The 26,956-nt window shown below is 39.1% G+C and overlaps 1 protein-coding gene across 3 annotated transcripts in view; it reads left to right on the top strand.

The window, feature by feature from the left end:
• Nucleotides 1-25,241, top strand: part of asic1b (acid-sensing (proton-gated) ion channel 1b) — a 145,018-nt gene extending 119,777 nt beyond the window's left edge. For all 3 annotated transcript variants that reach the window (XM_017036700.2, XM_008321106.3, XM_017036698.2), the window contains 9 exons: nucleotides 1,201-1,351; nucleotides 8,700-8,827; nucleotides 15,006-15,156; nucleotides 17,058-17,114; nucleotides 17,573-17,726; nucleotides 22,048-22,139; nucleotides 22,401-22,480; nucleotides 23,935-24,036; nucleotides 24,732-25,241. In XM_017036700.2, coding sequence (XP_016892189.1) covers nucleotides 1,201-1,351; nucleotides 8,700-8,827; nucleotides 15,006-15,156; nucleotides 17,058-17,114; nucleotides 17,573-17,726; nucleotides 22,048-22,139; nucleotides 22,401-22,480; nucleotides 23,935-24,036; nucleotides 24,732-24,827 — 1,011 coding nt within the window. In that variant the 3' untranslated portion in view covers nucleotides 24,828-25,241. The remainder of the gene's footprint in view (nucleotides 1-1,200; nucleotides 1,352-8,699; nucleotides 8,828-15,005; nucleotides 15,157-17,057; nucleotides 17,115-17,572; nucleotides 17,727-22,047; nucleotides 22,140-22,400; nucleotides 22,481-23,934; nucleotides 24,037-24,731) is intronic.
• The last annotated feature ends 1,715 nt before the right edge of the window (nucleotides 25,242-26,956 follow it).

Raw genomic sequence — 26,956 nt, 5'->3', positions numbered from 1 at the left:
TAATTACCATGATTCACACTTATTTGTATTTTCTAAATTGAATTCAGCTTTTGACCTGTGTTTGAGTATTGAGGGGACTTAATGGAATCCATCTTTCTGTATTCTGTGAGTTCTGCTTGATCAGTGATCACAACCACTGATTAAAGGATCCTGTGCAAGTTAAGCAGTGAGGTCATTGCTCCTGTCGTTGTTTATAATCATACTGTACATCTGTTCCTCTGTAGTCAATACCAACGTTGCAGAGAGACTTTGTGACGGAGGAAATGTTTTACCAAAGTCTGCAGCCTCTCTGGCTGCTGTCATCATTCCTAATAACTAAATGTTTGACGTCCAGGGGAATTAGTTGCAAATAATACTTTTGTCTATTACCTCCAGAAAAATAGTAATAATATAAAAATATAATTAGATAGTAGCATATAAGAATGTAAGAATCGTTATCGTTGATGTGTGCCCTAAAAATAGTTTTGGGGATAAACTGATCTATATTAAAATGAGAGTCACTAGATGGCAGCATTGCAGCTCATTTAATTAATACTAATCAATACATACTCATACAGTGGTTTGTACAGATAAATAAATAAATAAATATTACCAGGCCTATATCGGTATCGGTTGATATTGTGAATTAAGTGTTTGGACAATAGCGTCATATCAGATATCGGCAAAAAATTCACATCGGACATCCCTAATATATATTATTAAATAAATGATTAGTTAGTTAGTTTGAAGATTTTTTTTTTTTTTTTTTTTTTGACTGTCGTGTCAAAACCTGTTTCTGACAGAGAAAAAGTAGCACAATGACATTTCGAGTGATTTGCTTTGTGATCTCTCAGGCAGGAGATATCCCACTTTGGAATGAAAGTAATGTCAAATCCACTCAAGCACAAACTCAATCACGCGGCGCCGAAAGGGGGTAAAAGCTCAGTTTATCAAGAGCATCTCAACAGTCCACATCCTCCGAGCCCCGGGTGTGTGTTATTGTGACTGCATCTCAGATGGTTGTGAAAGTATCGCCTTCTCAGCTCCAGCTTTACCTCAGCCCTTGAGGATTAAACACATACAGTAGAGCTGGGAAATTGACTGCGCTTCAGGGTCAGGAATAAATGGCGATGGGATCAAACACCTGGCTTTCACTTATGTTACTTATGTTTCAACTGGAATCATTCAAATTCTCTCTTTTGTTTTTCTTTTTTTTTCCAGATTTTCACACGATATGGAAAATGCTACACCTTCAACTCGGGCCAGGATGGGCGACCCCTGCTGGTGACGATGAAGGGGGGAATGGGCAACGGCCTGGAGCTGATGTTGGATATACAGCAGGATGAGTACTTGCCTGTGTGGGGAGAGACCGGTAAGATGATGGTCCGCAGTACAGACTACTTAACTTGAAACATCCCATCAGTCCTTGAGACCTTGAATCTCAGTAATGGATTATTGTTTAGGAAGCTGGAGTCGTGTTATCAAGCTAAAGGATCCCTTATAATTTCTTAGAGTGGGGTCACTCAATGGTGGACCCACGTATGCTGTGCTGCCTGTACACACACACGTACAAACAAGTATAAATTAGAGCTGCTCCACGAGAACACTCATTGTAGAGAAAAAGGAAAAGCGCAGTCAAGTTACTTTCACATGGTTTCATTTAGGGATTTGATATTGTCCGTGCTGACATTTTTTTTTACATTTTTTGAGTGTATAAAAAATAAGGTTATCTATAAATTAACTCCATCACGTACTCAAAATTCACACCCTGTTGTTTGGAAGGATTTTCTGCAGCCTTATCAATGCTAAGTGTTGCATTTCTTTTTTTTATGACATTAAATTGCAGTATTAAAATTAAAAAAATAAATGCATTTTTGGGGGGGGAGCTGATTTAATGCACTTTACAGCATTATGTTAGGTTAAAATGTACTTTTTATACACCTACATTTAAAGTACTGCGATATAAGGGTTTTAATAGTGTAAGGCAAATATAGGTGCTTTAAAAATGCACACAGTGCAGTGTGTGAAAACGCGAAGATAAGCCGTAGCAGACGTGTTCAACTGTAGCTTATAAAATACAGTGACTGATTGTAATTGAGTGAAAGAGAAACACATTTGCTGCTCGTCATTCCAGTGTGGGTGTAAATGCTGTTCTAACACAAAGCTTCTGTGTACTGTACTGTACCGTACGTCAACAAAAACTGGGGAAACACAGAAAAAAGAAAATGACTAAGATAAAGGAAACAATCTTAGAGAGGTGGTGTCGTAACGCATCAGGTTATTGTGTTTGAAAATTAGTATCATGTGGTTTTAATTAATCTACTTGTAAAAATATCCTCAGAAATGTTGCTTGGTAACGATATTAATGAATTAATGTCTGAAAAAGCCAAACGGCTTCTTTAATGAAGTCAGTAGATTCAGATTTGATTCGACAGATGCAGTGGCCATTTTGTTCATAAGAGATCCATCAAAATGTTAAAAATCAATCACATTTATATTCATTTACCATCATATGAAAAGTATTGCTGCACTGTGAACTGTTGTCCTTGTGTATGTGCTACAGCTTAACATTAATTATACAACACAAAGTCCCAGACCATTGTTTGAGATGAAATATTTTCATCACCAAGGTCTGAGTATTTTAACTGAAAACACAGAAGAAGAAGACACATCTCAGACCTAAGTCACGACTGTCTCACTGCAAGTACAGTGAAACCTGGAGATACGGGAATAATCCGTTGCAGGACCGAGCTCGTAACCCGAATTGTTTTTTCCCATAAGAAATAACAGAAAAAAAGAATGAATCACACACACAAATGACAGTATATAAAGATTCCTGTGATATAAAATAAAATGTGGTTTTATTATGAGTTCTTACCTTCGAGACAGACGATACAGTAGCGGCTAATGGAGGCACGTATGGAGGAGGAGGAGGAGGGGAGGAAGGGGGAGAGTACGGAGAACCTTGATTCCATACCGTACCTTTCACGTACACTACGTAACTTACATAAACTTACATAAACATAAGAATTACGGATTTTTTATTTTTATTTTTTTGCTTTTTTCGATTTGTATTCTTTCTTTAGTGGGCACCACGCTCATATTTATCGACAATTTCCTGCTTTATTTCCATGGTCATCATGCGTTTCTTCTTCTCACCACCATCCTTACCACTCACTCTCTTAGGACTCAGCACTATTTTGAAGAATAATGCACAAAATAGAGAGAAAAATCATATGGATAACTAGCTACAGAAGCGATGTGTATAGAAGTCGACGAGCGCGTGAAGTGAACGAGTGAAGCGGCGTAGGCTGAGTGTTCGGCCACCTAGCGTCGGCGTCTGTAAGCGTGCTCGTACCTCAAATCTTTACTCGTATCTTGAAGCAGAAATTGGCTCAAAGGCTTGCTCATGTTTATGTCGAGACGCTCGTAATTCGAGGTTCCACTGTGGTCGTTTTTGTACAACCAAGACTGAGATGTGAGTGTGTCATTTTACAGCCTTGAAAAGTAGAAAAACATCTTCACCTTCACCTTAAGAAGAATTGATGACGCTCTGATTATTTGAGATTTGTTGTCCGTGTCCACGTATTGTAAACTATTGACTAATGTCTCTGAGAGCACAGACAGACACTGTCCAAGACAACTTTACTACGTTCTAATCCAGTTGTGTCTGTTGTCAGCTAGCTTTAAAGTGTCCATAAATCAAACAGGCACCAGAATCATGTGGCCAACATAAAATCAATGGAGACGAGAGACTCATCCTCTCAGGGTCGAGCCCTCATCAGCGCAGCTAAGTCTCTTCGCTGGTGCTCATCCAGACGCTAACGCTCTGCTTTCAATGCGGCGGCACATGCTGCTCTGTTTTTCTATTAATAATTTATGCGCAATCAGACATTAACTACAGTCACAGGAACACCGGTGCCCGAGCGGGAAGCCGTGAATGTGGCTGGCTCCGAACACTAAAGTAAATGGACTCACATGATGAAGTAGCTGCTCTGTTGAACGCAATAAATAATTAATACCGTTAAATAATGAAATGGTTTTATGAAAGCAGATATAGTCACAGCCAAATGATGCAATGGTTACGCCACACACGATCATACCACTTCAGCGGAGAGGTTCTCTCTTTGCTCGTACACAGAAGTGCAAAAATATTGCAAAAACAAAGAGTTGAAATACCTGATTTGGTTCAAGGAAAATATTAATTCAATGAGACATTGAGACACCTTGTGACCTGTCTGTTAAATATCATGGTCTGCCATGTGAGATTTCTGATGTTTCCTTGGCTGTACAAAAAAATAAAAGCTTTAAAAATGTAAATAATAATAATAATTAAAAGATTAAATATTTATATAATATGTCAAAATCGATGAGTTAATATTGTTATTTAATTTGCTAAATGAATCATATTAGTAATATTCATACCTTGGACTGACCCACATGCAAGTCATAAAAAAGGTTTTAGTTTCACCAACGCGCTACAGCTTAAAATAACATTTCCAGAGAGCTAATCTTCGACTGAAATATTTTTTCTGACATTTTTCCAAATGAATTATTCCATCATTTGGAGTGCTCACAAATTAAAGCAGGTGCCAAAAAAAACATCTCCCTGCTGTTATGTATCTTTCTGTTCCAGCCATATTTAAGAATGTTGATGTTGTCATCTGGATTAATTAGGATTACTTGGGATAAATTCACATCTTAAACAGATACAAAATGTAAATTACCTTCGGTCCACTCTGTGACTGTTGGAACTGCTGGTCAACGTTTACCAAATTGACCGAGGTCAGTCAGGTAGCACACTCAAAGTGAACGCTCTGTCCTTTCGCCTGACAGATGAAGTTGTCCGTTACGAAGCACGTATTCTGTTTTTGGTTTTGTTTTTGTTTTGCCTTTTTAGAGCGCGTTCCAATTTGGGTGGAAATTGACTTTGTATTTACAAACATCATTAATTCCCAACATGCCAACCGATTTCTGGTGCGTGGCCTGTTGTTTGTTTGTCCTCGCACTTGTTTTGTCATTAGGTGCAGGATTGGGCAGATTGGTGCCATGATTAATCCCAGAACCGCATTTATTACCTTTTATTCTAATCTGCCTGGAGAGCCTGCAGGACGTAATGTACCAAAGAAACATCTGGAGCCTTATTTATATCAACGCAGGCAGGATTTGCTCCAAATGTTTCAGGGGAATGAACAAGAAAATTTGCATTATTCAGACATGGCAGTGCAAAATGCACAATAATTATGAATGTAATGTCTTTTTGCCTCTCGTGTGCGTGGATTCCATACAAACAAAAAAACACTTCCAAGCGCCAAACATGGCCGAATCAGAGTTGGAGGAAATCTGGTGTTTATTGAACAAACACTGCCAGTGAAAGAAAACTGTTTTTCCAGGGATTAATGGACATAAATCCTCTTTAATGAGTTTCTCTTATCTGTTATTGGTGTCATTTTGGGCTGAGATGCTGTTCACCTGCTTTATGAATGTATTTCCTTCTCATTTAGCAGACGCTCAGTCTCTGCCTCACATGACATCGTTGTAATAGAGACTATAAGAACAAATACACATACACCGAACAAATGTCCCTCCGCCAACATTAATGGCTGGAAATTAACATAACATTTACATTTAAATAGCACTAATGCGTTGTTTCTAAATATGAAGTGTTTCCCAGCAGATTTTTCTTTTTTTTTTCTTTCTCCTATAAAAAGAATTACAGCTGTCAAACAACATATTGATCATAATTGATTGTGAAAAAAAAACATGATTAATCGTGATTAGTTGAGATCATCCAACATTCCTTTAGAGCAGTGGTTCCCAACTTTATTTGGTCATTTCCCACTTTAAACAAGTGGGGGTTTTCATCAAATCAAATCAAATGATAATTTACATGTTAAATTAACACCAAGTAATGACTAAACTAAAAAAAAAAAAACTCTTGTGACCCACCTGAGGGTCGTGACCCAGTCTTTGAGAAACAAGCTTTAGAGGACCTGGTAGGATTCAAGCCCAACATAGAGAAGGTTGTAGGTTTGATTTCTCCTACTCCTCACTCATAGTTTTTTGTTGCGTCACTATGGCGACTGCTGAAAAACGGACAAGCTAAAAGTAATGGGGGAAACTAGAAAAAGTTTGGTAACAGGGAAAGTTTTGTAAGTCAAATTCGTTATCTCCTGGTTTCAGCAGTGGCAGAACTGGTTGAGAAAAACTGATTTTCCTATGTTTATATGAGCCAGGAGGCCATTAGCTGCTCATTTCGGGTGAGGCGGAATGTGTGGTGCAAAAATCCTGAAAATGTCACTCTAAAACATGATACATGATAGATGCCTACAGTCATACATAATGCACTTTACATTTTTCACCTTATCCCTGCATTTTCTATGCACCATGGGAGGAAACAGCTGAGGGACCAGTGGTAGTCTGGGCAGAGAGAAAGAGAGAGGAGAGAATAGTAGTGCTCAGTGTTGGTGGGCATGATGGTGAAGAAATAACCACAGTTAGTCTCCTCCTCTCTCTGAGTGAGTAACTAGCAAACAAGAAGTGAGTCGAGCATGAAAATACAGTAGAAGAAAAGGAAAAATGAAATCCTGACGCCTGTGACTCCTGATTGGTGTGACTGGATTATATTTCTTTTGTCAATATCTGACTTGACACTCATCTGCGTACACGCATGTACTTGCGCGCCAAAAAAATGTTGGACACAAAAGCGACAGCAAAACAAGTCGGCAGCAGCTGACGTGTCAGGTGTGATAGAGTTAACAGTTAATTCCGCAATTTAGGCCAAATTTCACGGCCCGCAGTGAGTAAAGATGACAGATGGGAATGTTTTCAACTCAACTCAGCGCATTCTCTGCAACAGCAGAAACAGAGAGGTACGGATGTTTGTGCCCCTCGAGCCTTAAGCATTTCTGTTGGCAGCGGCCGGGAACATCGTCGTATCTAATCTGGAAAGAGCAATGCCAACGATTGCTGAATTCCGGGCTGCATCCCTGAGCTCTTTAATTGAAAAGAGTGAGGAATCTTGGCACTTGGAAGAGGATAGCGAGCGACAAGCGCAGAGGAAAAGCATCAGGAAACTGACATCCTACTTTATCCTCGAGGCTGTGCTCCGAGGATCCACTGAAAGCTTTGAATCCACTGTGCCATTGTCACAATAGGCAGTGCCAGGCGTCTGTGTACGTGATAGAATTATCTGAGCGCGCTACAGGTCTGAGCCACCGTGACATTGTTGGGTTTATCCCAATCTCAATATGAATGGGCTTCTCTTAAAGTCCAGAAGGCAGAGTGCTACAGTGGAGGGATCTGTCAGCTGTATTGAGTTTAGCTTTATCATCATTATTTATTTATTCTTTCATTTATACACCCTGGTCCTTTCTGGCAGTAACTAGGACGACTCCAGGACACACTGTCAACAACCCCTGTGCTTAGGAAGATATTTTTACCACTATAAACATTTAGCTGGGTTTTCATATTTCCAAGATCTTACATTAAAGAAGTATCCAAAACACCTTACTTCACAGTTTTAGTATGCTATAAACGTACTGTAGCTGCAAGGCCCTGGTCTGTGAGCTAACTGTTGCTATGCTAGTTTTTGATTCTCTCTCTTTTTGATACCTTAATTTAATTTTTAAATATACATTGGTGCTTCATATAAATGTCTAATATTACACTTTGTGAGATCTTTGATATTTTTTTCAGATATTCATTTACTAACTTTCTTGGCTAAGCTAAGATAGCTAGATTAACTTTCCTTTTATTTCTGCTTTACTTTATAGAAGTAGCTCGGGTTCATTACTGCCATCTACCTGCTCTGTTCTGAATTGGTAGACCTATCTGCCCAGGAGCGCACTTACCAAAGTTACATATTGTCAGAAGCTAATTCTTAAGCTAAATATAAATGCTGTTTGACAGTAGTACCTATTCTGACCAGTGGGGGCTTGCTTCAAGAATTTAATATTTAATGATTTTATAATTAAATATGTACAAGAAATTTAAAAATTAGATCATTGGTGTCAAACATACAGCCTGCGAGACAAAATCGGCCCACTAGGGGTTTCAATACATTTACGCTGGATACATTTAAAAAAAAAATAGCCCAAACACTTCATGTTCTTGATGTTTTGTAAAATGATTTCATTAAATACGAAGTTTTACTAATACACTTGTACTTCTTTGCATGAAAAAAAAGAGGAAAAACATGGGCTTATTGTTATTTATAAGTATTAATGTTATGAATGTATGTGGCCCCTGAACCAAAATGAGTTTGACACCCCTGATTTAGATGATTTATCAGAAACAAACGTCACATCTATTAAAATATTATGGTTTTGTCTTGATGATTTATCAGAAACAAACGTCACATTTTTTTAAATAATACAGTTTTGTCTTAGTGTTTTCCTAGATTTTCTAATTCTAACCGTAGTATAAATTCATTTTTAATACATTTTTTAACTGTTTCCAAAAACTACAAGACAGTGGGACATTGTTTAAGTCTTCGTCAACAGCTGTAAGTAGACAATGGAGGGATGTGAAATCATTGTAAAATTATAAAAGTGAAAATGCAACAGACCAGTGTTCTTGGAGTTTCTGCTGAACAGCCACAGTCCACCCAGGACGTCTGTTTGTCTGAGAGCAGCATGTACTAAATGCTGCTGGTTAGGAGAACGCGTGCATACAAATGACTGTCCCTGTTGTGTGTCCTGACCTCTTCCCACCTACAGATGAGACATCATTTGAAGCTGGGATCAAAGTGCAGATCCACACTCAGGATGAGCCGCCGTTCATCGACCAGCTGGGCTTCGGAGTAGCCCCAGGATTTCAAACATTCGTTTCCTGTCAAGAGCAGCGGGTAAGTCTATGGAGGGGGCTCTACCCCGTTATGGTCTTCAGAGATATGTGGTAGTGTGGTGAAGAAATGTGTTACACCCGCAACAAGCACTTCTTTTTTGGCTGACTATTTCTGAATATAATTCATAAACCCATGATTTTTTTAATACACGTTGAGCCTCAACGACCTGCGTTAGCTTTGCGAAGACAAAAATAAATTGTTTTTCCTTTTACTGCTGTTGCGTCACCGTAATCTCAATCAGTATCATCGTCATAATCGTAATTTAAATGAAACTAATAAGACAATGATCAAAACAGAGCTGAACCTTCCTGATGTAGAGATCACAGACAATTTGTTTTGATGCAAGGTTTAATTTAAGGGACTGGATTATTAAATATGTAATTAAAGCGCTAACCAGACACAGTCATTACACGCCAAAGCAATTTCAAATGAACATGTCTCTGCCAAATCTAAAGTGAGAGAATAAACAGAAAGTGTGTTGTGTCTTGACAAGATGCATTTTCATGAATAAGTAATCAATTGCTCAAACATTTGGAGAATTACCCTTTTATATCTCTAAAGCGGGTAATTGTAATGCTTTTAAAACATATCATTACTTATTAATTATTATTACAGACTTAATGTGTAATATTGGATTTTGATTTACGTAATTTTTATATTATGTTTAAATAATGTTTAAAACATTTTCTTCCTGAGAATGACCTCATGTCTACAAGCCTGAGGGAGATATGCAAATGAAAAAAATCATCAATTATTGAAATGGAGATATTTTTCTCTTTATATACTTCATCTAAGTGTACATACTTCTTTAGGTGATGTCTTGAATTCTGTGTTGAATTCTGGTGGTACCTTTGTGTCTTGAATTCTGTGTTGAATTCTGGTTGAATTCTGGTGGTACCTTTAGCACCAGGTCGCGACCTGCTCCTCTGCCTCGTCTAAGGCCTAGAGTCCAGTTCCAGCTCAAGTCAAATGTTTTTGCAGTTTTAGGAAAAGGCAAAAATCACTCCTGGGAAAAAGTGGAAATCAATGAGATAAACTAGATTAAAATAGTAAATACAAAATAGAAGTAAAAATAGAAATATCACAATAGTAGCATCAAATAATTAGACAAAAAAGTGACAAAAAACGTATCAAAACTGTTGCAGAGACATGTCCTAACATGTACTTTGATGTAAAAAAAATGTTAGACATCAAGTCTTCTGGACTCAAATGAATTTAATGTAATTAATCACATGCTAGCTGTGGATTAATCAGTGAACATTGTTTTCTGTTTACTGGTGCAACAGAAAGATAAATAACCACGGGTAGATGTCTGTGTGTTGTCTTTTAATATTCAAATGTATAACACACAACTCAGCTTCACAGAGGTGCTATGAAAACTAGCCTGCCTGTAGAGTTTATATATATATATATATATATATATACTGGTTGGAATTCTGATCAGGCATAAATATGCGCAAAACTAATTTTAAAATTTCCCAAATGAATTGATGATTAACACATTCATTTTGACAGTCTTAATTATCATCATGGAATTTGATAAGAAAAAGTTCTTAGTCCCATGTAAATCATTTATACTGCAGCTCCAAAAATCTGCTATGTGTCTTGGAGTCATTTCAGCTTTTTTTTTTTTTTTAAAGCTCTCTGAAAATCCAACTTGACCTGGGTGACTCATCCAGCAGTGATGTGATGTGATGTGATGTTGGCCGTGGTCCCAGTAGCTCTCACACTTTACCGCTCATTCTCCTGATCCTCGACCATCTGTAGGATCTTAGTGCTGCCGAAGCTTTAGTGGATTTTACCACAACAGCTAGCATCTCTGTGTTGAGTTGGAAATTTTAAGCGGTAATGTTCTGTTCCCCAGACAGATGCACTTAACAAAAACAAGGAAAATGCTAGAATATGTTCTACAAATTGGTCAGTCAGGCTGATACTTTGTTTTTACATGATGAGTGGCTTGTACTAAAAAGGCTAAAAGCACTTGTATTTAAATCTCATTGCTCTAAAAATATTTTCCGTGGATATTTGCAGCGTTCACAAAGAGTAAAGAAAACCCAGGAGTACGATGATGAAGAAATAAGAAATAATATTTATTATTAACATTTTTTAAAATTTTATTCAGGATGTTAAAGGGGAACTTTTTGATTAAATTTTTTTTCTTGATTTTGCCTTTTTCATCTTGTTTAACCTAACACTTTTAGGTTGTATAAAATAAACGAATATTTAGATGAAATATTTTTATGTTGAATTTATTCAAATGAGCTAAACCCAATCAACTATTTGACAAGTGTAAGTGTATTAAACCCTATTGAGGCTCAGCTGCATTTTGCCTTGCGGAGGCTGCTAGGAAGAGTTTACTACTAAAAAAGCGCTAAGGGGGCTTAGCAGTACGGTAGCATTTTTCTTATCGGTCCGATGTGTGGGTGACCTCTAGTGACAAACTGCAGTGTAGCATTTGCTTGGTGATGTTATTATTAATACATTTTTCTTATAATATTTGGTGGATTTGTATTGGACATCGGATCAGAAACACAACTCTGATGTGTCCTCCCCAGCTGATATAAGATCATCAGCATACACACGTATGTTCACATGGGTTTCTTTTTCACTGGACTCCAGGGAGCTGAGATGAGATGAGCTGGCCCACGGGGTAAGCGCTGCGCTGTCGGTGCTCAGCTGTGTTTTTTTTCCAAGGACGGACGTCACACAAAAGAGGCTGAAAACACAGTTTTCAGCATGAAATCAATTCAGCCTTTCACACTGTGGGAAACAAGTCCGTCTAAGGTTCATCAATAATCTCTGGAGGCGACAGATTTCTTCTTCGGTTCTTTTTTATATGACAGAGGTGGAAAAGCTGTTTGATGGCTGGATATCGAACACAGAGACACCTGTTAAACCTCCCGTCCCTTGGTATTTTCCAGACATATGGGGCCTTTACGTTATCAATAATTCAAATCGCCCCCAGTCAGGTTGAAAAAATCTGTCTTTTTTTCCTAAAAGCAGGCTCATTGAAGTCTCTCCTCCCATCTAACGTGAATAACTCTGTGGTGCAGAGTGGGGATCATGCAGCCTAACAAATCATGCTCTCTAACCAATAATGTGCAATGAAGCCTTGAGAGAATGAATTTGGGAACGATCCCAGTCCTTTCGTATCTAAACTGCCTGTGACTGTGTTCCAGTGTCGTCAGGCTGCGGTCCAGATCGTCCCATATCTTTGTTTCCCCTCATTTTCACTATTGCTTTTGCTCTTTTTTTCCCCCCATTTCGTCTAACATTCAACACGATTTCTCCGATTGCAGTTTCCCTCTTTAATATGATCCTCCCTCACTCCCCCGCCCCCTGTCTCCTTCTTTGCTTCTGTGTGTATTTATTTCATCCGTTGGCAGACTCACTCTTCATTAATCTAATGCAGTTTAGTCACCTTTATTCAACTGTGCTTCAGCAGTCCCCCATTGTAAAAAAACGTTGGCGGTTTCGGTCTGCCAAACTGTCAGTCATTCTGATCCCACTAAATAAAAATTATGCTTTTTTTCTCTCTCTCTCTTTCTCTCTTTTGCTCAGTGCAGAGAGAAACCTTCAAAAAGTAAACACTGCTCAGCTTCTCTGCTGCTTTTCTGTCTTGTGTCGTCCACCGAGTCACTGAGGCTCCGTCCTTTCTACGTTTTTACCATTTTCGTTTGTGCTTCTTGTTCAATAAATGAAGCAGCGTTTGAGATCGAGGCTTTTCCGTGTTTGTTTTCCCTCTTCTGTAAACACACAAATTTCCTGATGTCATTTAATCCAGGCTACATTGTTCATAGGGACAAACCGTATTTTCAGAAGTTTCATCTTATGTAGGTGTTGTCAGCACTCAGAGGGATTTGAGCTTCTATTTTGAAAACAAAAGTGACCTCTACAAATAGGAATTGATCTGATTTCCAAATATACTTTCAGTCTTAGGTGTTCTCCATGTGATTTGCTAAACAAATACACAAGAACAAAGTATTGATCGCCACTTTTACATGAAGCTCAGACACCTTTTATGTTCTTTCTGACTTTGGGAAATGCCCTTGGTATAAAATAAGGGGATGAATCACTCTGTCTTCTGATTAGATTTAACTCGGATTTACTGTGTATGATGTTGTTGTTTTTTTTCTTGAGCACACTGCACTGTGAACCTGCTGATATACTTTTATTTGTATGTTGAACATCGCAGGGGTTACTAGTAAGCAGATCTGCTCTCGTGACACATGTGGCTGCACCGCACACTCCAGTATGACGCGTAAACGTTCACCCTAAATGACAAGAGCGACCCTAATTTACTGCTGCGTGAGCAGCCGGTCATGCAGTGTTTGAAATGATGGGTGGGAAACACACAGCTTAATTTATTTTATTGCTCCATACTTCACTTTATGCCAGAAACATTGCCCTTCATGTTTATTTTATTTTTTATTATTATTATTGTTTTTTTTTAGGATGAATGAAATGTGAATCATTGTTTCTTTTTAGTAGGAAGACCAAATAGGAAAACGCTGTCTCATTCCAGTAGCTTTTTATGGGCGAACACTGAAGTAAAACCTTGACTTTGGTTAAAAATATGAACGTTTTGTTTTTCAGGGCACTGACTTAAATGGGTGTAGAAGAAGAAATGGGAGACAAGATGTCTGCAAATGGATATTTAGTGTTTTTAATAGACACCTTACTTATAAACTTGACTCCACTATTTCAAGAAAATATAGTATTAAAAAATTGAATGGAAAATATGGGGCAGTGTTCAACTTGAAAAGTTCAATAATAATACTACGGAAATACCGTAATTTCCGGACTATTGAGCACACCTGAATATAAGCCACACCCACCTAATTTAAAAATAAATAAATAATTCTACATATCTAGGCCGCACTTCTCTATAATCCGCAGGTGTCCACGTTGTAACATGGGATATTTACACAGAAAAAATTTTACTTCACTTTGGTAACATGGGATATTTACACAGAAAAATTTTTTACTTCACTTTTAATTAAATAAATACTTTTTACGAATAGTGCCTGTAACACAGCTGGTTACACGTAGACTTAGTGATCTGCTCCAGGGCCGAAGCTAACATTAGCTCTGGGGCTAACTCCCTTTACTTTGTGCTTGTCCACAGCAGAGGTGAACAGAAACAGTGTTTTAACAGCTCCTGTATAACCAACTCAAGCTGCAAACTGCTCTCAACTTTAGCTAACGTTCTCTCTTGCGCGCCCCACACACATACGCGCACAGCCATTGTGCAGACCGACATACGCGACTAGTATAACACACAGTAGCCTACTGTGATCACTAGCGGTATGAACTCTGTTAGCCAGTAAAAATCCATAAATTAGCTGCATCATTGTTTAAGCCTCAGGGTTCAAAATGCTAATAGTCCGGAAATTACGGTGTCTGTGTGTGTGTTTATGCATTGGTTGGCCTGCGATGTGAATGTATGTGTGTGGGTTGGAGGAATTTCATAGACTTTGAAGACTCCTGGGTGAGACAGTTGGCACCACAAACGTCTGTGACTGAACTGAATGAATGACACTATATTTATATTTAGCATGACTGGAAGCAAGAGAAACATGGCACATGAAAGGGAGAAAAAATTACATCACATCTTGGCTACAGAGCTGATACTATTCAGTTCCTTTGTGAATAGTAGGTGGTTGTATTAAAGTGTGTCCAGAAATAGGAGAAGTGTAGGACACAGCCTCCACACAGTGTCAAGGTCAAATTTGTTGGAGTGTTTTAAAAAAAAATGTTAAAAATGAAATGAAAATATACATCTTTAAAATGTATATTTGTTTAATTATATTTGCTAATGTATATTGCTCAAATGTATAACTGCTAAAGAGAAATCAGGAGGTTACTACACTGTTGCAACATATTTGTGTTGCAGGAACTAATTTCTAAACCAGCTTATTCAACAACAAAAAATCGAGCCTTTAAGGTTAAACACTAACATAATTTCTTTTGCCTCTTTAATTACAATTCGCGGGAATTACCAGCTGACATTTAGAAGTTTTTTGTTATTGCATTTTTGAGGACATTAATTGAAGTTTTTTAAGGGCTAGCAGTTGGAGAAAAACAAGTTCATCCATACACTGACTACAGAAAAATGGAGGTCAAGCAGTTCCTTTCAACTAACGTCCCGGTGCTCTGTTCTCACTCTCATTTTCAGCTGACATATCTGCCTCCGCCCTGGGGTGACTGCAGGGACAGGCCCATGGACTCAGATTTCTTCAGCAGCTACAGCATCACAGCCTGTCGAATCGACTGTGAGACACGATACCTGGTGGAGAACTGTAACTGCAGGATGGTCCACATGCCTGGTAAGAACCAGGAGCAGTTGATGCTGATATAATCGAGTCTGACTTCAGAAGTTTGACCAAACCCTACAATTTAAGGGATTACAAATTCCAGTTGGAAAAGTCAACTATTTTCACTCAGTGTTTATGCTGCTAACACCACAGCTGTTTCTTGGCTGCCGTCCACGTTTAATCATAGTCCTAAATCCATGATGAAAACTTTTGAATTTGACCTTCGTTAACCTGCGCTCTCCTATTCAGTAATGATTTGTTAGATCCTCCCTTTTTTCGACAGAGGTCACTTTTCGTTGCCGTGTTGCATGTTGATCACCGTTGACAACGTGTCGCTTTGATAATCCGGATTAGCTCTTATCTCCGAATGAAGGTGCTGTTGATTATTCAGGGCCGTCAGAGAACTCGGTGGGTCTCCATCCACCGCCCTCCGTTGTCGTTTATCTCTGCTTCCATCTCTCATCCATCAGAGTGAACCATAAAAAGAAAGTTTATGGTTCATTCTGATAAACATCGCTACCTTCACTGCGGTCTGCAGTGAAGGTAAATTGCGCTTAGGATGTGGGTTTTAGTGGAAATTTCAGTGTTTATATATATATATAGGTATGTCCAATAGACTTATTTTCAAAAGGTAGGAACACAGAAAATCTTTGGGCAACAGATACAGATCCAAATTTAGGGGTCCCCAACCCCTGGCCCGGGGACCAGTGCAGTCCGTAGCTTACATATTTCAGTTTTACTGATATACTTAATTCCGGGACCAGTGCAGTCCGTAGCTTACATACTTCAGTTTTACTGATATACTTCATTCCAAAAGAATCCAGTCATATCCCTTTACTTTTTTCATTCAAAGATAATCTGTCAATGTTTCAAAACAACAGGTCATTTAGACTCTGATACTGACAGAAGAAATGTTTTATTTTGAAAAATTTTATGAGGGTTGGGAACAGCTGGTAGTGGTACTTTGGCCCAGAGGCAATGTCTCTGTCATTGGTGTGGAACCCCAGGCTTCACCTCCTGGGCAAGTTTGAATCCTGGTTAAAATCATCTTGGTCTAAATCATCTTTTCCCAAACCTTTGATGGAGAACATAGAAGGAAGTAGAGAAAGTCCAAGGTCCTTCATCGGTGATTGACAGCTAAATTGTCCATACATGTCTTTGAGGCATAATCAGATCAATTCTAATTAAATTCTGTGACATTTACTACTGTACAATCACATACAGTGACCTGAAGTCAACATTCCACACTCAACCTCAAAACCGCACGCCTGATCTCGAGAGGACTGCACTATGTTGTTTTGCTGTTAGCAAGCAAGATGTAAATTTTGATTTTTGTGATTTGTCTGCTATCAACTTGTTGGTGAGATGTATCGCAGTCAGACTGAATTTGGTCATAGCCAGGAAGCCATTGGAAAGTGGCTAAAGGGCTACACGTGGCTTTAAATAAGGGGTGTCAAACATACGTCCCACGGGCCAAACTGGCCCGCTTCATGAATTTTGAATACAGAGAAAAATACATTATTTCATTAAATATGAGGATTTATCCAGTGTAATTTTTTGCATCAAAACAAAGAAGGAAGAAGACAGACTTTTTTGTTATTTATAGGTTTATTATGTTATGGTTGTACTGGTCCGGCCCGCTTGACACCATATTAGGTTGTATGCAGCCCTGAACCAGAATGAGTTTGACAGCCCTGCTTCAAGTGTAAAGTAAAATGGACGAGACGAGGGAAGTCTGTTTTTTTTTGTTTTTTTTGCTGAGCTCAGATCTGTGTTGTGTGTGACGATAAGTACTACAATGACAAAACTAATTAAGATGCGGATCTAATCACCATGCGGCGGTCTTCACATCTCTTTGCCCTTTACTTTGCATGTAGACTCTGTTGACGCTTTCTTTTTTTGCATCTCTGCAGGAGACGCCCCATACTGCACTCCGGAGCAGTACAAAGAGTGTGCAGATCCCGCTTTAGGTAAGGACATATCCCAGCATGCCGCCTGTCTGTGTTTAACGTTCCAAGCCTCTAAATCAGTTGGATACGACAAATATGAAGCGCTCCTACAGGTGATAGTTGGTATTCAACCACAGTTCATCTCAGGCCTGTCAGCCAGGTCCAGTTACATCTCAGCCCTGTCACACTGTTGCTTGTTTTTCTTATTGACGTGTAAACTGTCACTGCGGCCTCGGTGCTGCCTCTTATGTTGGCCTTGGGTGGCAGCTGTCTCTCCGTCCGTCTCTGTAGGTCTTGGTAACCGTTTGACAGTTTTTCCTTGATGTCTTTCACTATGCTGCCGTTTTGTTGTTTGTCATCCTGGGTTGACAGTAAATGTGTCTGTCCCTGTGTGTTTCTTCAATCTCGCCGTCTTGGCCTTCCCCACGTCTCCCTCACTCTATCTCTCTCTCTGTCTGTTCGCTTCATTTTTTTTTTAGACTTTCTTGTCGAACGGGATAATGACTACTGTGTGTGCGAGACGCCGTGCAACTTGACACGCTACGGCAAAGAGTTGTCCTTTGTCAAAATACCCAGCAAAGCGTCCGCCAAGTACCTCGCCAAGAAATTCAACAAGACGGAGCAGTACATCGCGTAAGTAGTGTTTTTAGGGGCTTGTTGGGTTTTTTTCCCACCACTCTTTTGTGTGTTTTGTGTTTCACATTTTATTTGTTTGGTTTTTTTTTTGTTTTTTTTTTTGCTGCAGTTTAAAGTCTTGTATTGGTCGCTGCGATGCTCGGTGATAAAACTCAATTATCTGTCATTCAAGGATACTCGGTTTAAGATTTAGTCACATTGAGTGAAAAGTAAGTTGCTATGGTTTTTCGTCTTTATCATCCTTATCCAAGCACAGACAAGGTCATGCGCTATCATTCAGATATTATTGTGACATAAAAAACACAGACAGTCTAACACAACTGACCTTTAATTGACCTTGAAGTATGCAGTAATATGTTTTATTTTACCTTTAAATTTGCTCGAATAATTAACTTATTTTATTCAGTAAAATTAGAATAACTAATAACAGATAGATAGATAGATAGATAGATAGATAGATAGATAGATAGATAGATAGATAGATAGATAGATAGATAGATAGATAGATAGATAGATAGATAGATAGAACTTTATTAATTTCTTTGAACATTGTATAATCAACTTAGTTGTGAACAAATAATACTAGGTAAATGAATGACCAACCCTAATTATGGGATTATAAATATGCCAATATGTCAAACAATCTCAAAAAGAGTTCTCAAAAGTATTAATCATTACTAATCATTACAGTTACAATTAAAATGCATGCTGAACATTAAGATGGTATTTAACGCTTGAGGTGCTTTGGTCAAACAAAAACCGCTAGTGCAGGGGTGTCAAACTCAATTTCACAGTGGGCAAAAACTTAATATTTATTGAAAGATAGACGGTAATCGTGCATTTTTTTCTGTTCTCCAGATCTGTAATGTCAAATGTTTTCATGTGGAAACAAACTTTAGTTTTGAGTAAACATTGAATCTGTAACAACCAAAGCTGTGTAAGTAATTCTAAATAAGACACACCTCAGTGGTGTCAACTCTAGTACACATTAGGGATGATCTTGCGGGCCAAATATAATGACGCTGCGGGCCAGATTTGGCCCCCGGGCCTGAGTTTGACACATGCTCCAGTGTGTTAAATGTCGATTGACCATGTATCAGTGAAACAGTAAGTGGGTGAATGTCGGAGTTATTGAATATAAAATCTGTGTCATTCTGGATACGTGTTAAAAATTTAAATCCGATTTATTTCACTAATTAATTATCGCAGTTTATGCCGTTATTTTGACAGCCCCACTTTCAGCAGTAGAATCTATGAGATTTCCCGGCAGCCATAAAACTTGTCAATAATATTATTCGGTCTCCTAAATTACACACACACACAGGAAAAACAACTGACATTTTTTATTTGTTATTTTTATTTTATTACTTTTTATGTTTTTTTTTACTTTTTATGGATTTTGCGCTGGCGCTGACATCGCAGCATTCCTAAAAATAAATCCATCCTGAAGCGTTACACTTTTTATTGAAACAACGGTGATAGACGGTGGTGACCGAGCTTGATATCATTTTGGCAGATGTGGCTCCTGGAGCTTTTGAACTGTATTGTATTACACAGAATGTTTCTGTCGAATTGCCTCCTTTCATTGCCATGAATAGGGTGGATGATGGGCACAACAATAGAAAGGTCTGCAACCAGCTGCATCCATCAAAACCATCGCGCACTTGAATCATCACTTTTGCTGAGACAAAGGCTTGAATGAGAAGTGATTACGATACCTGTCATGGCGCCGGGATCTATGACAGGAGTGATATTGTTTTAGTCATCAGGGCTTTCAGGTGTCATTTCAGCCTCATTACACAGCACTACTTTAAATTTAATGCACACACATCTGTGTTTTTTTATGGTTTCCTCACCTTCTCCCTAATGTTATTTTCAATAACTGCCAACAAAAGCTAAACAAGTGCTTACAAATGTAAAAAATAAATAAAAATAAGACGCACACAAAAATGTCTCCCACCTGAAATACAGCCCAATTATTGGCAACTTAGACGACATAATGGGGAGAAACAGACATCGGATTCATCTGATGATCGTAGTTTTATGAAGAAAAAAAACTACAAATGGGGAGGAAGCTTTAAACTCTGTATAACAGGGTTAGTCAAAATGTTCTTAGACAATTTAAAAAACAATGCTATTTCTCTACACATCCTGAATTTATGTCCAATCACTTTTGTAATTCGTGTTCTGAAATGAACACTTCTTTGTAAAATTCTTGGGACCAGAACATTTGCCTCACCTAAGGACTGTAAATAGATAGATAGATAGATAGATAGATAGATAGATAGATAGATAGATAGATAGATAGATAGATAGATAGATCTTTATTAATTTCTTGGAACACTGTTTAATCAACTTAATTGTGAACAAATGACATGGTTAAAACAGAGACAATGCCACAGTAGAACATTTTCTCCTTCTTATGTTTGATGTTCAATGTTTTTTTTAAAAATAGCAGGAATTAAACAGTAGTTACTGCCAAAGCCAAAACGAGTAAAAAAAACCCCCACAAAAGCCGATTGTGGAAACCTGTGCTCCTGTTGTTATTTAACATCACTTCACCACTTTTCTGCCGGCTGAATCACTGTTCATCAGAACACTGTCAGAACTCTCCAATGTGCTGTGACTGGGCTGTGGAAAAAAACAAAAGCTAAAAGCTAGGTATTTTTAATCACATCCGTTCACTTTAATCTAGCACGAAGGCTTCATTGTAACCCCCTGTACAGGGTCATCTATGTCGATTGTGGGCATAAAATTGGAAAAAGAGAATAAGTCGATTTTTACTGTTTCAGAGTTATTTTCCCTTCGAGTCATTCAAACTTTTTCAATTTCTCAAACCTAAAGTTTCTCCTCGGGATATTATGGAGGAGGGGGGATAAGCTTCAAGTTAAAATGAGTCTGTTACTGAACTCCTTAATCTGGTTTTATTATTACTGGCATTATCACGTCCTAAGTATGTCATCAAAATGCTATACAGGTCTTTCACCTCTGCCACCTGAAACACTTCTCCACGCCCCGGTGAATAGATGTGAGTCTACCTGGACTGGTTTTTGCGATTGCCCATATTTCTCAGCAAGTATTTAGTGGTGTGAAACTGAAGTCTGCGTCGATGAACTATATCTCTGCTGGGAACCACAGCTGCACGGCATTATGGACTGTAGAAACTGGACTCTGATCAAAAGGTTGGGCAGGAGGAATCAGTTAAACTGTCTGGCGGCATCCAACACAGACCGACCCTTTAATTTAATGTGTAAATAGTGAGGAATCTTAATCTTAAGCTAAGACCTGCTAGCTAAGGCATCGTAGCTATCCTGGTGTCGTTGAGGTCAATGGCGTTTCTTCTTTAACTTGATCTACAGTGTGTTTTCCTCTTCGGAGTTGACTGTTTTGAATGACAAAGATTTCCTGAAGTGGAGCCACGCTGTTATGGTCACATCTGTCACAGCAGTGTGTCGTCTGCCTAAGGGAGCACATTCAGCAGCTGCTTCCTCTCTTGGTCTTTAAGTACAGAGATTTCTCCTGACTACCTGAATATTAACGCAGTCTGTCGGAACACCTTATTTCTTCCAGCTTGAACGTGTTGTGTTGTTCGTATGTTGTCATTTTATGCATTTTTCACCTCACCGTTGTTGAAGTTTTCAGTTGAAAGACCTTGGATTAATTGGGTTACATAACCATAGATTTTACACTTTAATAGAATTTCTATGGAAACGACCAAATCTTATGAAAGTTTGATCAGGAGAAGAGTTTAACCACTGATTACATAGACTTTAAATTATTCACATTATCTAATAAGTACATCGGCACCGGTGCATTATCATTTTTTGGCCAGTTTCCTGTGAAGATATGAGATCATTACTTCCTCGCTTAAATTGAAACGATAAATTACGAAACAAGTAAAAAAAAAAAAAAACTACAAAGTTGAATTGTGGTTTTGATCTGACTCCACCGGCGTGTGAAGTGAGACTGAGCCACACAGTAAGTATTCAGAATTTAGAGCACTACCCTGCCGTCCCCTGGGGCTTCTCAACTAATTACCAATATTTTTCTTCCTGTCGGTGTCACATGTTATAGACATTAACAGTACAAAACCACACAGGTGTCTCAATCTTCCTTTAATCCCTCCAGGATCAGACCCACCTGTGAAAACAGTGGCTGTCTGTTATTTGCTGAACGTGATGCATCTGCTTTGCCATTAGCGGGAAAGTTGCTGAATCACCTTCTGTGCCCGAGGACTGTCAGATAAAACAATTTGAAAAATGAAAACCGAGACATTAACTTGTGTGACTGAAGGCCGTGTGCTTCCCTCTGTTTACAGCGATAACCTCCTGGTCCTGGATATCTTCTTTGAAGCACTCAACTATGAAACCATCGAACAGAAAAAGGCCTATGAGTTGGCAGGACTTCTGGGTAAGGATGCGGCTGTCGAGTGTTTTCCTGTGAATAGATACTGTGCCAAAAGACAAATGGTTTTTATATAAAGTGACAGTAATGCGAGGGTGTGCATTTTTCGGAGAGTAACTGAAGTTCCTCGCTCGCTTTCAGTCCACCAGGGTTTTTCGCAGACTCTTTGTGTCCCCTGGTGTGTCTTTTAGACAAACGCTGTCATCACGTTCTCATTAATGTGATGTCATCATTTACAGTTTGTCCTTTTGTCGTTCCTCCCTTCAGGTGATATCGGCGGACAGATGGGTCTGTTCATCGGAGCCAGCATTCTCACCATTCTTGAACTTTTTGACTATCTTTATGAGGTAAACGCCACCTAGAGGCCTGATTTACAGGAAATGTCCAGACCGGGATGATGTTAAAAGCAGTGGTTCTCAAACTATGGTATGGCAGCATTGTTGGCACTTGGGCTCCCTTTAGTGGTACATGGGGATTTGAATTAGGTGAGTTACTTACAGCAGCTGCACATACGTGTGTGTTCCTGGTATAGCTGTATTTGTGGGGAGAATTTCTGGAGGGAAATACTTTTGTGGTGTGGTTGTTGAATGGAGGGTCAAGATTTAGTTTGGGATTAGAGATTAAGATAAAAGTTAGGGCATGGTTTGCTAATGGCAAAGGCATTCTGCATGCAATCCCCTGATTATCAAAATAGATTTAAATATGAGCTGCTCTGCTGTCATCTAGTGACTGGAGGCTTGAATAAACACAGTATTCTTAAAGCCCCCTATGACACCGCGACCCCACTATTTAAGAAGTATGTCAATGTGAAAATTCGGTCTTGAATAGAAGTGTCAGTTGTTGTGCTACTTCAGTTTAGTTAGCGTTGGCTAATTACCTTTTATGTATTCTGCTCTTAGCTGAACAGTGTACACCCTGTAGTATAATCTGGGTACTACTGCTGGTACTTGAGGAGCCAAATATCTTGGTTGGTACAAAAGTGGAAAGGGGAGGAAAGTGATGATGTCACAATGAATGTCTTTTTTTATACTTTGTTATTTGATGTTATTGCTTTTGATTCATTATAGAATGTGACGTTCACTACATTTGAAATGTCATTTGTCAAGATTTTTGTGGGGGCGACAGGGTCAGGCTCAAAGATCCCTGCTTGTTCACAGAGTGGAATGATCAAAACAGTTTGAGAACCACTGCTCTAGAAGGTGGGGGTGAATGCTGGTGACTACTGCACAAAACACCAGAAAATCTCTCAGATGAACTAAATACCAAGGTCCATCCACGGTAACGTGAAGAATTTGAAGCACCTCAGGATAAGAATTTTAATCTTGGAAAATTCTGTTGTGTTCAAATAGATTTGTTTTTGAGCTCAGAGAAAATGAATGTTTTCTGTCCAGATAAAACCTGTGTGTTCAGGAATGTTGTGTTCAAATGTTCTCCCAACCTGTGGAAGAATCAACTACCATTGATATAAACATTTGAATAATATAAACTGCAATTTCTTTAACAGCTGGGGGGAAATTAAAATTGTTCAAGAAAGAGATCTTCTCATTGGTTGATTGACTCAACGTGTTCAAAAAAATAAAACAAAATCTGTTTCATTAAATACCACGACAAATTTACCACAACAGAATGCTGTGTACATTCTGCAGTGCCCACGCGTACCACTCAGGGTCTGTGTGCCCCTGGTTGAATATGAATGCTGTAGACAACAGGTTTTTACTTCTTGTTTCTCAAATGCTTTTAAATTTGGAGCAAACATTTGAAAACCACATCAATGGCTGTGTTTTTTGTTGTTTTTTTTCAGGTGATAAAGTATAAGCTGTGCCGCTGCGTGAAAAAGAAACACAAAGGCCACAACAACAACGACCGGGGAGCTGTGCTGAGCCTGGACGACGTGAAACGCCATGTCAGTGGGCAGCTAAGTATTTCAGCTGTGTCAAACTGTCCGGCTTTGACAGCATTATTCTCTGGTCTCTGTCCTCACTGGTCTCGACTGCAGCTAGAGCTAAGGAGCAGGAGGACGTGGCGGTGGTGGTGGTGGTGAAGGGGAAGTGAAACAGATAACGACGTGGAAACCTGCAGGGGGCTTAAAAAATTGAAAGGACCGAAAAAATAAGTGGGAGAGAGAAAAAAAAAGGATTGGAAAAAGAAAAAAGTGGACACAGTGGAGAGTAGTTTGAAATTAATCAAAGCTGGTGGACAGGGAGGAGGAGGAGGCACAGTGTGGAATTAGAGTTGTGGAAGGTTTGACGGCTCGCTAATGTCCATTGTAAATGAAGGCTAGTTTACTTTAATTATAAGTCACAGGAACAGCGACCGCCGGGTTCCCAATCTGTGCCGCCGTTAAACGAAAACATCCTTTATATCTTTGTTAGTTTAATTGGTTTTTGCTGCTCATATATCGGTTTCTTCGGGCCTCCTGGCTTATTGCTTCTGTCATGTTTTTTCATTGTTGGTGTTTATGACTTTTTTAGGTTTTTCCTTCCCTCTGAGCAACAGATTTCTCCTCTGATGCTCGTCGCTTTTAACCGTCTCCGACAGCTTCTCTCTTCTCCGCGGTGTCTCATCCCACTCCTCTGTACTTTCTCTCCCTGCTGCCAGGCTCCGTGTGAGAATCTGCGTACGCCGTCGACATATCCTGGCAACATGCTACCTCATCACCCAGGCCAGGGTAACTTTGAGGACTTCACTTGCTGAGCGCAATCCCTCGGAGCATCACAGCGTGCGTTATGCAACCAAAGCCGACCGTACAACGAGGACTTTCTGACACAGGGGTGGGACGAGTGTGAGGAGCTGGTTCAAAGTCTAACAGAGGCCATGTTTTTATAGGAATCAAGGGAGGGGGGAATCAAACGTCAAAAAAACACTTTCACACACCCAAGGCCGAGTGGGGGTGGGGGATATTCCAAATATCAATATGTCTGTAAACTCTTCTATCTCCGTGTTGTCCTCCGGAATACTGCCACAAAAGGACGCTCGTGGAGGAACCCTGCCAAGATGGACCTCACTTTAGAAAGAAAGGACATCAAAAAAAAAAAAGAAAAATAAGTGGATGAAATGAAGAAGAGAAATGTACAGCTCCACTGGCGCATCAATCAGAAAAAAAAAGAAGAAAAAAAAGAACCCCATGCCTTTATAAAAACACAGCAGCACACACCGGTCTCACTCCCACCGGCCTGTCAGGAGGACAGATGCCCACCCACTGCTTACACCCCCCCCCTCGCCCCCTCCCCCTCCCACTTGTAGCCACATCTGTAACCGAGGCAGCGCTCCGTGAAAACAGCAGCTGGACTTTGTGTAGTTTGTCTGAGGTCGTTTATGTGTTCACAGTGAGTGTAGTCAGGTGTGTGGGCGGGGCTTCACGTCAGCAGTGTTACATCATCGATCATTTGAAAACGTTGCTGGTGACGACGCCAGCTGTCAACCATGTAAATGCATGCTCGTGTTTGTCCGGTGCATGTTTTTAAGAGTCTTTTTTTTTAATCTTTTGATTTTATACATACATACATTTTATGACCAAGTTTGCCTCAATGCTATAAATACATCATGTCCCATATTTGTGCGCGTGCGTGTGTGTGTGTCTGTGTGGGCGTGTGTGCACATCAGCTGCTTAGGGAGCGTTTCAAATGGATGAGCTACGCCGACGACTATTTCCCCCTTTTTTTTCCCAATCGTGTTTTTATGATTTTCACACATTCCAGAAGATTCTTCATTCAACTTCATTTGATCTGATCTCCACTCCTGGATGAGGTGAGGTGAGGTGCCCGCTTTTTACTAATGGTGAAATCCTTAAAGAGTTTTGTGGGACTGTTAAATTTATTTATTTTTTCTTTCTTTACCTGTGTTTGTAGCTAAAAGTCTAATCAAAGCACAATACCGCCATATGTAGAAATGTAAAAGAAAGTATACTATTCTTCTTGATATATTGTCCTATTATTACTATGGTATTCGGCAGTATTATTTCAGCTTTTTTTTTCTTTGGTTTTCTTCATATAAAAACATACTCAGTGTTGCCTGATAACGCTGTTCTTGTCTGGTCAAGTTAGTTATCAAAGCATCAATAAAATGTAAATATCCTTTTGGAAACTGTCACAGCAGTTATTTTTGCTTCGACGATGTTTCATGTTGTTGCTTTAAAATGTAAAGAAAGACAGAGAAGTGTTTTCGACTTTTCGAGTGTTTGTTTATGATCTCGGTCATTCTTGGCAAGTGAAGGATTTTGCTTCTCATCCACCATGTTTGTGCTATCTCTCTCTCTCTCTCTCTCTCTCTCTCTCTTTCTCTCTTGCTCTCTCCACCAGTGAACATAATTAGTGTTTTTCTACATTTACATTTTTATAGAATTAAATTAGACTCAACCTGAGGGGCGGGAGTCTTCCCGTTATCTAGATGTTCCATATCAGCTCCGCCCGTTCCTTCTCGCTGCTGTTCAACTTGCTGCCAGCAACTACTACTATTAAGAAACACTATTATTTTGAGCCCCGAGATTTTGAACAGTTTCTGTTCCTGTTTGATAAAAAAAAAAAAAAAAAGAATCTGCACTTTCAGTAGAAATTTAATGAAGACTGTCAATCATTCTGGTTGGCTTTCTCTTCTGATCTGCTGTACTTTTACATTTGGTCCTGGCAGCAGACAGTTATTAGAGATGCATCCTGGTGGAACGTGTCTCTGTTCATCTGAAGCTCACTTTATGCCCTTTAACGTTCCTGGTTATTAAAACAGCTGCTCATCACTTCTCGCCCAGAGGTTAACTTTTTTTCCCTTTTATTTTTTTCCTGTTTTCTTTTTACTAGGATCCCACACATCCTTCAGTTTTACCAATAACA

The sequence above is a fragment of the Cynoglossus semilaevis genome, chromosome 11 (genome assembly GCF_000523025.1).
Source record: "Cynoglossus semilaevis isolate Cse_v1.0 chromosome 11, Cse_v1.0, whole genome shotgun sequence".
Lineage (NCBI taxonomy): Eukaryota > Metazoa > Chordata > Actinopteri > Pleuronectiformes > Cynoglossidae > Cynoglossus > Cynoglossus semilaevis.
Note: the sequence above shows the minus strand (reverse complement) of the source record. Positions and strands in the feature narration are given on the sequence as shown.